The sequence below is a fragment of the Condylura cristata genome, unplaced genomic scaffold (genome assembly GCF_000260355.1).
Source record: "Condylura cristata isolate star-nosed mole 26May11 unplaced genomic scaffold, ConCri1.0 scaffold00017, whole genome shotgun sequence".
Taxonomy (NCBI): domain Eukaryota; kingdom Metazoa; phylum Chordata; class Mammalia; order Eulipotyphla; family Talpidae; genus Condylura; species Condylura cristata.
In genome coordinates, this window is record NW_004567118.1 from 18907137 (window position 1) to 18920835 (window position 13699).

The 13699-nt window shown below is 39.0% G+C and overlaps 1 protein-coding gene across 2 annotated transcripts in view; it reads right to left on the reverse strand.

Moving 5' to 3' along the window:
- SPIN1 (spindlin 1) overlaps positions 1 to 13699 on the reverse strand; it is a 53978-nt gene that overhangs the window by 22104 nt on the left and 18175 nt on the right. For both annotated transcript variants that reach the window (XM_012726463.1, XM_004684492.2), the window contains exon 2: positions 8055 to 8264. In XM_012726463.1, coding sequence (XP_012581917.1) covers positions 8055 to 8106 — 52 coding nt within the window. In that variant the 5' untranslated portion in view covers positions 8107 to 8264. The remainder of the gene's footprint in view (positions 1 to 8054; positions 8265 to 13699) is intronic.

Genomic DNA, 13699 nt, shown 5'->3' on the forward strand with positions numbered 1-13699 from the left:
GTGATTTGCAGAAGACACTGGTAAGAGAATAATATAAGCTACAGACTGGGGGGAAATATTTGCAAAAGACATAAACAACAGTGCTAATCAAAATATACCCAAAAAACTCTTCAAATACAAAAATAAGAAAATAATCTGACTAAACCACCCAATTTAAAAATGAGCCAAAGATCTTAACAGACATACGTCATCGGGAAAATGCAAGTTAACAAGATACCACACTGCTTACCTATTAGGATGGTACAAATACAAACTACTGAAAGCAGCAAATGCTGAAACGGGAATGACTCTCAGTCATTCCTGGTGGGAATGCCAATCAGTCTAGCTGCTTTAGACAGTCAGGCAGTTTTTCACAAAACTAACTTACGCTTACTTACCACATGGCCCAGTAATTAAACTCCTTGTCATTCATCCAAAGGAGCTGAAAACCTACTTCTACACAGAAACCTGCACATGGATGTATTCCTAATTGTCAAAACTTGGAAGCAACCAAGAAGTTCTTTAGCAGTTGAATGAATAAACTGTGGTACATCCAGACAAGAGGTTATTATTGAGTACCAAAAAGAAATGAACTATCAACGCCATGAAAAGGTATATGGAATTACCTTAAATTGAGTATCACTAGGTAAAACAAGCAATTTGAAAAGGCTATATATTATATAAGTCCAACTACATGACATTCCAGAAGATATAAAATTATGGTAACTATAAAAGGATCTGTTAAGTTGTAGGGGAAAGGGAGGGATAAACAGGTGAAGCACAAAAGATTTTTAGGGCAATGAAAACTATTCAGTGCAATATCACAATAATAGTAAATACATATCATTACACATTTGTCAAACCCCACAGAACGTATCATACCAAGAGTGAACCCTAAGGTAAAATGTGGATTTGGGGTGATGATTATGTGTCAATGTAGGCTCATCAATTGTAATAAATATGCAACCTGGTGAGGGGGTATTAAGAGGTGGGGGGGGGGGTCAGGGAACAGCATGAGGTATATGAGAAATTGAACATTCTAATTTTGTCCTGAACTTTAAAACTGCCAAAAATATAAAGACTGTTTTTTAAAATTCTTTTAAAGAAAATGGAGAGTTTATTCCTCACACCTCAAGACCAGACTAGGTAAGACAGGTCTTCAAAATCGTAAACAGCTTGTGAATCCTGAGTTCCTTACCTAATATTTCGCACAAAGCTTCCCTAGAAGACTGGAGGACATGCGTCAGAAAAGAAAGAAAAGCATCACAAGTACATTGGATCCAAGAAACCACAGATGGGACTAGAATACAGAAATCCAGCAGAACCTCGTAGAGAGACGAGACACGGTGCAGTAAGACCAGGAATCGGGAAAAGGCACCCAATAAACAGTGCCAGTGAGATTACTAACGCCTATCACAAACATTAGCGCTTTTATGGTAGTTTCTAAAAGTAGAGAAGAAAAATGCATGTCTCAATAAAAGATGATAGTTGGCCACACGCATAAAAACTACACTAGTATTTCTCATGCATCTGAGACAAAACCCACACAACCTAACAACATATTATACGGAGAGAAGAAAAACAGTATTCTTACTGATAGAAATACTAGCACAGAGCCCATGAAGACTAATCTAGTGACACTGCACAGGATTCCATATGCATTTAAGATATGACTCAATGCCACAGTTAGAAATCTATCCCAATGACACACTAGCAAGACAAACTAAGTCTATTAAATACAGTTATTATTTCTAGTAGCAGAAGAGCAGAAATAAACTGAAGTCCAAATAACTGACCATTGAATAAATGAATATGGCGTATCCATGGGAAGGGAAAGTCCTCTGTTGAAAAATCATGAGGAAAATGACAGACACTGTTTAGTGGAAAATAGCAGCAGGAAAGTAGGCCTGTGTGCACGCATTCACAGAGCACTGGCATCAAACATCCAATATGCGAGTGAGCACCCATCTGAGGATCACAGCTTCTCACAAGCTCCTTTATTTTAGTAAGGGCTACATCACAGCTACTTATTGGTTGAGGTGAAGAAAGAAAAGCCATAACTTACACAATAAAGTATTCTATGACTCACAAAACCAACTGTACTAAACAATGGGCAAGAAAAACCATATATCTCAAAACTGTTCTAAGAGCTCATTGAAACATCTGCTCCTAAAGAACCAACTTTAAAAAACTTTGTGTAAATTCAGATATTCCAAAAATAAAGACCAGTGTCTTTTTTTCTTTTTAAGATTTATTTATTTATGCATACAGAACTAGGGTACATGCCAGAGGTGCAGGGGCGGTGACTGGATTCACCAGAGACAGAGTGGGGAGCAGAACAGGATAAATGATGAAGTACACTGCTGAGGGGAGCAGCGGGAGGGTCAGGAGAGGTCTGTCACGCCATGTGGATCATGGGCGGGTAGGGATCGAACTTATGCTGAAGTGGCTTTAGCTTCTTAATGCTGTGCTTTGGGAGGGCCTAAAGACCAGTGTCTTCTAAGCAACTCACTTGATTAGAAACCCAACGCCATATATGCCGCACTTTCTGCTCACTTACCCTTAGTGGGAATCCCTTTCCCTTTCTAGAAGTGTCCCTGAAATTGTAACAGGGTGGACCTAGGAGAAGAAAGAAGTTCCAGGTTCCCTGCCCCACCCAGTAGAGTGGAGTTGAGGACAGAAGAAAGAGAGAAGAGAAGGAATCTGAAGAAAAAGAAGGAAGCAGGATGGAGAGCCAGAAGGAGACCTGAGGAAGCCACATGGAGCAGCAAGCATGTGGTGAAGAAACAATGCTTGTTCCCTGACCCTGGACTGGCTAAGGCAGATGTGGGTGAGAGACCCATGGGGAGTTGACTATGGCAGTGTTTATATTGATTTTGATTGTGCTCTTTTCCTCCCAGACTTGTCTGGCCATTTCTGACCCTTTTCCATGGGTCCCTGCCAGAAGGTGCTTTAGTCTTGTGGCAGCTTTCAGGCCTTGCTTTGGGCCAATCCTTTTTGGGTTGACTTTTGCCCATGAGGGGATGGGGCACTTCAGGGCTTTGATTTAGACGTTATATTCTTGGTCTTCTGTATTGTATACTCACTGTATTAAAGTCCCTTTTCATTAAAGTTTTTTGTGTTTTGTCTTGATGCGGCGGGTAGCAGAACCTATTTGGATCAGGCAGGTCTGGGGCTTCAGTGCTGCCCCTCTCCCTGCCCTGTAACAAGACTATTACAAGGACTCTGCCACTCAGCAATTTCCTAAGCTCAACTCAATGCGACAAGCAGTAAGTAGACTCCAGGGTGCCACTTACTGGACAATTGAGACAAATAACTGCAAAAGTTTGAGAAATGAGGACACATGAAAGATGACATTCTCATCATACAAGCAGAAAGTCCAAAAATCCATCTCTAAAGAACACTCCACACCCTAATATTCATACTGAAAGACCGAAAGGGTAAGGGACATCCACCAGGCTGTAGGCCCACTTTCAGGTATGCAGTGCCGATTAACTATTTTATGCCTTGCTTAGTGGACCTGACTGAGATCACAAGAGATTTAGGGAAAATCTCCAGATCAAAAAGGATGAAAGCAGAGACACAAAAATATACATAACAAGCAGAGCTAATTCAAGATAGCATTTTTAAAAATGTAACTTACAGCCTCAGAAGTATATGCTACTGCATCCATGATATAATGCATTATGAAAATAAAATGAGAAATACAGAGTTGTTAGAAGTTTTAAGTATTTATAGAACGTTTTTTAAAAGATTGAAAAATAAAGACAGTAAACTCCCTCAGAAAATGAGAGGACAGAAAAGGAGAATTAGGAAAGGAAGAAAAGCAAGTCTGAGAGACGTAACATCCAAACTGCATGTACCCCAGAAAGAGGGCATACAATATAACCAGAAAAGTGGCACAAAACTCCAGTGTCAAGATGAATCTGAAGACCTTAAATTCTAGAACAAAAAATGAAAATATCTGCACTGTCATAACATTTCAGAATACATAAAAAAAAATTATACAAGTTTTTAGGGAATGGAGGAAAACCAACACAGGTTCAGAAATGAAAACAGCATCCAACTTCCCCAAAGAGCAACTCTGTCAGTGTCAAACAAGGAGTAAGACCTAGAAAATTCTGAAACAAAGTAATTCAAACAGCTTTTGCGCTCAAATGACTGAGTGTGGGAGTAGAACAAAAATGTCGCTACATGGCTTCAAAAAACTTTTTCTATGAAAAACTGTAGAGGTAACTTCACACATACACAAAAGTGGCCCGAGAACACTAGTGAATCCTCATCGAGTCCACTGATAGCTTCAACAATCACGCATTCACTGCCCACCCTGCAGAGTCCAGCAGACAGGCCTGCTTCCAGGAAGAGCACACCACAAACACAGAAGGCCTCCCAAGGAAGCAAGGTTAACTCCAACCTGGAGAAGAACCAGGACTTCCAGGGCCAGCAGCGCCACAGCAGGGTAAAGGGCAGTAACTCAGACTGAAAAGGACAGAAGGAACTAGAAAAAAGCCTCAGGAAACATAGATTTGAATTATTTGCCCCACTGGGCTGTACAGGAAATTATACTGAAAGGAGTTTTATAAAGCTATATTAGGAGTTCAAGAGACTTCAGTTAAGCAATCATTTAACAATCATTTAAAAAACAGGAAAAGCAAAGTATTGTACCCAAAAAAAAAAAATCACATTACATAGTTCGCAATTATTCACTACCTGTGGAAGCGTTCAGCTTTAACCTTTGAAAGGGTGCCAGGCTAAAGGCTAAAATTAAAGCTGAGCCACCATTCCAACTCCAAGGAATGCCCAGTTGGGCTTCTAAATGCATGAGAGGAAAAACCTCAGTTTGGGTTTTCTTTACTTTAAATGGGCACATCTGTAACTAACATAGGGACTTAAAAGAACAGTCATTTGTCTATGTTAACAAGATAAATGATTAATTTACAATTAATTTTACAAACAGTACTGATAAGGGGTCTTGTCAGCAATCTTTCCAAAGTAGTATATTACAGATAGTGAAAAACAATAATGACCCCAAGGTCTCCTACGTTAAAATAGCGAACAACAGGCCAATCACAATTCAAAGAATACTTTGTCTTTAGTCCTTAAGAAATACTGAAGAATAAGAAAACATAAGATGAAAGTACTAGTTAATGTCAACAGCTTTCTAAAAACAGTAATTTGTCAGTTTGGCTCTTTCAGCTATTTACCAAACTACAGAGCAATTTAATCAGCTTGTCCTAACAAGATGGCAACTTCAGAATCAATAAAGAATAACTGAATTCGGAATGAGGCACCAAAGAAAAAGAACTCTGGAAAACGAAGTACTATTCAATGATATATGGAAGGTGTCCCTGGATCAACAAAAACCTGACAGCACTTTTTGCAATTATAAGATGCAGTTATTTTCTTTTATTGTGGACAGTGTGATCAACACACTTGCTTTCTGTAGAACAGTTATAATATGCCAGAAAAATAGCTAGGCAACAAACAAACTTAAACTCATTTATTCTTCAATAAAACCCCAATATGTTCACACTATGCAGTCCCATTGTTTAAATAACAAAACCAAAGCTTAAGAAGACTATATAAAACACACTGAAGTGTACAGGGCTAATAAGAGAGCTGGACAAGAAAAAACCCTGGCACAGCCAAAATGAGAACAAAACTGGAGGTATCACAAAGTCCTAGTAAGCCAAACAGTATGGTACTGGCACAAAATAGAAACACCTCACTGAAAACTATCAAGAGCCCAGAAATAAATTACTAATATATGATCAATTAACTTATGAGAAAACAGCCAAGAATATACAGTGGGAAAAGGACACTTTCCAATAAGCAGGGTTAGGAAAAGTGGACAGCCACACACAAAATAATGAAACTGGGCACTGTCTTGTATCATAAACAAAAATTATGCAAAGTGGACTGAAGATATGGATGCATGGACCTGAAACCGAAATTCCCAGAGAAAAATATAGGTGGCAAACTCCTTAACATCAGTCTTACTGATACCTTTTTTAGTTAGCTCCAAATGAAATGAAAACAAAGCAAAACAAAAGCAATAGGACATCAAATGTCAAATCATATTATACACTTGAAATTAATAGTCTTTTATGTAACAATTATACTTGAGCTTAAAAAAATTTTTTTTAATCCAATAGAGTACACTTTAAAAATAAGTGTGCATTTACATCTTAAAACAGCTAGCAAAACAAATGTTGGCGAGGATGTGGAGAAAAAGGAACTCTCCTGCACTGCTGGTGGGAATGCAAACTAGTACAGTCACTATGGAAAACTAGAGGTTCCTCAAACTGCTAAACATGGAGCTTCCCTACGACCCAGCAATCCACTCCTAGGTATCTACCCAAAAGACACAAAAACACTGATTCAAAAAGACACCTGCACCCCAATGTTTACTGCTGCTTTATTTACAATAGGAAAGACATGGAATCAACCTAAGAACAGAAAAGTAAATGACTGGATTAAAAAGATGTGGTACATATACATAATGGAACATTATTCAGCAATCAAAAAAGATAAACTGATGCCTTTTGCAGCAACATGGATGGAGCTAGAAGGGATCATGCCTAGTGAAATACGCCAGAAAGAAAAAGACAAATACTGGATGGTTTCACTCATAGCAGAAGCATAAACGACTGGGGTACACTTCACATTATCACCACCCCAAATTAATATTACTGTAAACATTAAACAATTATACCAATATTGTCTTTATATTAGAAGAATTAACACTAAGAGATACCGTGTACTTAAAATCTCAGTTCCAATCCCTCCCTGGTGGCGCAGAGGGTTAAAGTGCAGCACTACAAAGCTAGCCACAGCCACTTCAGCATGAGTTCAATCCCCGGTCAGGGAGGTGACCACATGGCACAGCAGACCTCTCCTGTCTCTCCCACTGCTCCCCTCAGCAGTGTACTTCATCAACCTGCCTGTTCTGCTCCCCACTCTGTTTCTGGTGAATCTTCTCACCTCCTGCACCCCTGGCCTGTGCCCCAGTTCTGTATGCATAAAAAAATAAATCTTTAAAAAAAAAATCTTAGTCTCCGTGGTTTCTTCTACAAAGGAGCTACAAATACCATAAAAGCAATATAAACAATAATTCTAAACTGTGTAATAATCATTGTTTTGAGATTAAACATTTTGCCAATTTAACTCTCAGATCCACTTATCAAAGAGCCTTACAGAGTTATGACAGGTATTTTTCAATGTTTGAATGTATTTCTGGACTGAAGAACCTACATACTAAAGTAAATGTCACTTCCCATTTTAGACAGTGTAATACAGTAACATTTGATTTTTTTTTCAAAAGTGGGTAAAACTTAGTCTAAGAGCCTATTCTAAATTCTAATCTAAGTGTTAGCTGTATGCCATAGAAACAAAATCATGTAGGCCCTCCCTGGTTGGCCCAACAAGTGAAAGCACAGCACTATGAAGCTATCCACAGCCACTGCAGCATTAATTCGATCCCTGACTAGGGAGGTGACCCACGTGGTACAGTAGACCTCTCCTTTCCAACCCTCTGCTCCCCTCAGCAGTGCATTTCAGTCTATCCGCCAGCTCTGTTCCCCATTCTGTCTCTGGTGAATCCTCTCACCACCACCCCCACCTCTGGCCTGTCCCCATCTTATATACATAAATAAATCTTAAAAAAAAAAAAAAAACACAACGTAACATCTATTAAATAATTCATTTCATCTCTATCAGTAAAATTCCTTCAAATAAAATATAAAAAATTGTGTTTATCTTTTCCCCTTGATATGGTTATAAATTCCCTAAATCTCACTTAATCTAGTATTTAACTTGTCCCCTCACATTTCTTCTCCAAAAAATAAAAAAACAAAACCTTTATTTTACTACAATCATCACTCACTGATTACTTATCTATAACTCTGCCAAAAGGTAGGGTCCCTGCCTTTCAAAAACCTAAACACCTGGGTTTTTTTTGACAATCTATGAAATCTGAAATGAAAGCTTTAAGAACAGCAAACTACTAGGTATGTAGAAGCATTCCTCAATCTTGTAACTGTTTTAAGTTTATTATACCAGAACAAGTTGCCTACCTGCATCAGCTCTTGACCGCTGGCCAGGGGTCTTCCCGAATGGGGTCTTCATTCATCTGTATTTAAGTGAGCAGCAGCGCTGCTGTACTAGGGTGAAAATTCCGTATTCTTCAACTTGTAACTTTTCACAGAACTGCAATGTTCTTGTTAATCCATTATCCAAGTGCCTCTTTCACAAGTTCAGCAAAAATACATAAGGTTATAAGAACTCTGTAAAACAATGAAACAACCATTCATCATCAGAGCAAAATCATCTGAGTGAACATTGACCACAACAAAAGATAGTTGTAGCTTAAGTGTGAATTACCCAGAAGTAATCACTTCACTTCCTGACACTTGGGTTCTCATGACAGCACAAAGAGGTGGGAGGAAAGACCACGCCAGCTTCTTCAATACGGGCATTTGCAAACCTCCAAAGGACAGCTCCTTGGAGTTCCAGACACATCCAGGCATCTGGCTTCCCACATATCCCAACCCGTTATGCTGTTAGATAGGAGTAGATGCTGCAGTGGTGGCAGGGCCTGTCCTTGATGGACACAAAGCCCACAAGCACAGGGGGCCACGGGGTGGGAGTCACTAAGAGTACTAACCAATGAAACCCTGATTTTATTGTTTCAATATTTGCCATATCATGCTTTGATAATACAAACAAACTAGAGCTTTCCTGAAACAAATCTAATTTTCTGACAGGAAAAAGCAAAACTGAAAAGTTTGTTCAATTAAAAACTAATACCAGGCCCTCCCTGGTGGCGCAGCGGGTTAAAGCGCAGCACTGAGAATCTGAAGCCACTTCCGCATGAGTTCGATTCCCGCCTGCCGCCTGCCCCGGAGGAGACCACATGGCGAGCCAGACCTCTCCTGACCCGCCCGCTGCTCCCCTCAGCAGTGTACTTCGTCGATCTGCTTGTTCTGTGCCACTCTGTCTCTGGTGAAGCCTCTCACCGCCCCTGAGCCTCTGGCCTGTACCCCAGTTCTGTATGAATAAATAAATCTTTAAAAAAAAAAAAAAAAAACTAATACCATCTACTAGGTAGTTAACTGAAAACAATATTTAAACTTTAAATGCTGAGATAGTAAATTCTCTTTTTCTAGGATAGCAGGAATTACTAGTTTTCCCCACATGTTACAGAAAACATTGTCAAAGAACTTAATTTTAAGGCCTATGTAAACAACTCTTTACATTTACAGAGACAAAGCAGATGCTGAAATCATGACTAAACATCATGGGAGAAAAATGTCACCAACCCCAGAGGTGAAGACATCAGCTGATTATGACCATGGCCACTTTCCCATAGAGGGGTCCAGAAACTGGACATCACCAACAGTGAGTCAACTGCACCTACAACCTGTCACTGTGACAAGCTGTACCACATATAAAAGCAGTGCTTTACCTAAATCTAACACAGCCTCAATACCTAAATGCAGTTATCAGTATAACAGGTGACATAGGAGAAAGTGAGACATCACCACCAGGAAACAGATTTAGAAAGGAGGCCACTCCTCAAAAACCCATTTCATCCCAAAAGAATACGGTAAACACAGTGCTCTAGATTACAAGGCTTGAAGACATCAATCAACCTCAACAGACACACCCTAAATGGATGGTTTGGAAGGGAAAAGCTCTGTAGAAGAAATTAGAACAAAAAGGAAACTTTTAAGTAGAGGCTTAATAATAGATATCATTAACCTTTAAAAGCACAATAATGATACTGTGGATATATGCATGAGAATACATTTTTTTCCTCACTGCGTGCTGAAATTTCTAGAGGTAAGCTACTATAATGTTGACAAATAAATAGCTCAGGGAACAAAATCAAGAGAGACACAGAGAATAGTGAAAATGGCAAAAAAATTTCATTTTTAAATGTCCACAAAGAGCATATTAGTGCTAGTCTTCAAATGTTTATTTCAAATTTTAATTTTTCTTATTAAAAAAGGGGGAAAATCCTGAATTTTCCTTTGCTAAATCCATCCTTATGAAATATAACTAAGTACACAGGGCTATAACTTTGTTAAATAGTCTTTTAAATATGTCTTGAACTTAGTTTTGAACTCAAAGTTCTCCCTGTTATATATCCAACAAAAATCACAAGATTCCCATAAACCATTTCACAGAAAAACACATGCTTCAAATATGACAATTCCTGCTGGACCCCCATCAACTCAGAACCTACACATTCTCCAACACATATTCTATCTTAGAAATTGAGAATTAGGCACAAAGTTTAAAAAGTAGAAGTTTCAAGTAGTATTGAAGAGATAAATCTCCTGTTGTAAAGCAGACACACAGATTGTCTCCCTAAAGAAAAGGGTGCCACAAAATTCAATGACACTGTGTTGTCTCCAAAAAGGTTAAGCAATGAGTGTTCCAACATTTTAGATATAAAAGCAGTAAAAATTATGAGGCAGAAATTATCAAAATGTTTGCTGCCAGTTGCAATCCTCCCCCCTCAATAAAAGGAACCTCTAACACCATCTAAGCAAAAGTGCCAAGTTCCAAAGCAGCGTCAGTCCTGTGTCACTAAAGGCAACGTACACAGGAACACTAAGGACATACGAAAGGGCAGCTGGGTCTAGACTGCCAAAATTTGGTCTTAAAGCTGTTACAGAAGATTCAGCAAGGTGAGAGGGACAGTATGTCATCACAAGTATTTGTGATAAAGGACATAGCTAAACTCTGGAGAAGGCCTAAATATCAGACAGGAAATTGTTTTCTTAATTACACTATAGGGACCCTCCCTCGTGGCGCAGCAGGTTAAAGCACAGCACTGAGAAGCTAAAGCCACTTCCGCATGAGTTCGATCCCCGCCAGCCAGCCCGTGGTGTGGCAGACCTCTCCTGACCCGCCGGCTGCCCTCCTCAGCAGTGTACTTCGATGATCTGCTTGTTCTGTGCCCCACTGTCTCTGGTGAATCCTCTCACTGCCCCTGCGCCTCTAGCCTGTACTCCAGTCCTGTACGCATAATCTTTAAAAAAAAATTACACTATTGTAGTTACAAGGAATATCCTAATTTTAAGAAATGTCATGATGTCTACAATTTTCAAACGGCACAACAAAAAGTATTAGTAAGGAAATATTCGCAAAAGAATCTTAATAGAGGAGGTGCAATGTAACTCAGCTGTAGTTTTAACAGTAATATATGTAGGAAATTACATTTACAAATTTTGGGGGGAAAAGAGGTAAAACAGAGGGAGGAGAGTAGCCAAATCTAGACTTGCTGTCAACGTGCTTTTACTTAAGGCTCAAAATATTTGTAACTTATTTTCTAAGATATTATTTTTAAAGACAGATTCTTTATTAAAAAAGTTATAAATAAAGGTTAGTGGTTGAGGCAGGGGAAATGGATTAAGGTTAAGAAGTTGCAAGCTCTCATTTTTATGGAGATGTTATGCACAGCATGATGATTGACTTTAGTAACACTGTACTACTGCATATATGCAAGTTGCTGAGAGTGGACTGTTAAAAAAGTTTTTATGACAAGAAAAAAATGCAAACTATGTATGATGAAGGGTGTTAACAAGACTGATTGTGATCAGTTTGGAATATATACATATATCCAAACATACTGGATGTAATATAACTGAAATTAAAATGATGTTGTATGTCAATTATACCTCAACAAAAACAACTAAAACAAAAGAGATGTGTTATTCCTAACTCTACCTGCTTCAACTTTTCTATATACTTTGAGAATCTGCATGATAAAGAGTTAGGAGTAGAGTCAATGGTTTCCGATTTTGCAAACATAAAAAGAAAAAGCACAGAAACTGAATTGAGAATCTTCCTAGGTACCTAAGGGAATTTGCCAGAAAGTCAAATCACAAATCTATCAATGAATGATACCTAAACAAACATTCCAGAAACTGCTGGGTTAGGTTGTCCTTTTAGCTAAAACCTAAGGGCACAGTCTGAACAAAAGCACTGTTGATTACCCAATGTGTGGCTATAATACATATCAATTAAATGCCTTCAGAGTCCCAAATTCTCATTTCAAAATAAAATAATTAAGCAGCCTGAATCAGTACACATCTAACACCAGGTTCCAATTAGGTGCTCTCCAATAAGGGAAAAAAATATAGGGCCATTAATCTAAATGGGAGGAAATTCTACCTTCACCTGCATTTATTTATTTACATCCTAAAAATAAGAAACAAATCCAGTTTTGTCACCAGATCCTCTTGACATTCTCAACAAAATAGTCACAGGTCTTCCCATCCCAGATGGAAATTTCCTGTAAGTTGGTTAAGTACTTTGAAATTCAAGTTACTAGGCCAGTCACAAAAGTGGATCAGCCTCAGGCCACCAGTCATCAAACTATACAAGTAAAATCAGTGACTGCTGTGAACAAAGCCTAACAGGCCCTGGTCCCAGTTCCTGCCAAGTATTCTGAATTCCTGAATTCCATGAAACAAAGGTCTTTGCTATTAAGGGGTGCCCCTAGATAGTTCAGGCTAACAAGATGACTTAGAATAGGGAATGGGTGCCCAAAAAGGCCAACCTCGGGATTAAAAATTGGAGCTTTGAGCCCCCTGATAGCAACCTGACCTCAGGGCGGGAAGAGGACAGAAAGACAAGGTTCGACCACCCTTTTTACACAGTGAAACTGCAATTACAACTTTGGACATGAGGCTGACTCCAATTGGAGTGTCCCCAGTCAACACTCCAATTCCACATGCCAGGAGACCATCCTGACTGCACTGAAGAAGACCCGAGGACCACTATCTGTTGGGTGGGCTTCGCTTCTTTAAGGATTTGCATCCTGATTTGCCAAAATGAAACAATAATTCTAACGATACCACTTTCTAAGTCATTTTAAGTGAAATGTTGGAACCAACCCACAAGTTTGTATTCTGGGGTCTGCATGAAGGGCCCTAAGCAATGAAACCTGACCTGTTCTTGGGAAGACCTGTCATGATTACATCTAAGATATTCTCTAGTATTCCCTATCACCAGTTACCTATTAATCAAACAGCATAAAAGATCTAAGTCAAAGCCCACTTCATCATTTAATCTTTAAACATCAAAGTCTTAATTTTTTTAATTCTTTTTTTTTTTTTTAATGCATACAGAACTGGAGTACAGGCCAGAGGTGCAGGGGTGGTGAGAGGATTCACCATAGTCAGAGTAGGGAGCAGAACAGGACGACAGATGAAGTACACTGCTGAGGGGGGCAGTGGGTGCGTCAAGAGAGGTCTGTTGTGCCATGTGGTCACCTCCGAGGCCAGGAATCCAACTTGAACTGAAGCAGCTAGCTGCAGCTGGTTTACAGTGCTGCGCTTTAACCTGCTGCGCCACCAGGGAGGCCCATTTTAGTGTCTCTAAAGTAAAATGTTAATTACCTATATGTCAACAACATTATCTAAAGAAGCCCTATTAACTAAAATAAAACTGTTTTCAGTTTCATCACTATTTAAATATGAATGGTTTCTTTTGTGATATCATGTATTTTACTTTATTGTTTTCAGAATCAGTCTGGAGAAGTACCCACAGGTGTCACCAGATTACTAAAAGATTCATAGCAAACCACCTCTGCTTAAAAACCCCCACAAAGCACCAAAATATATTAGCAAACTACTGTCATCTATGAAAATGTATATTAGAGAGAATACATACATAGTGGGAGACTTCAACACGCCACTCTCAA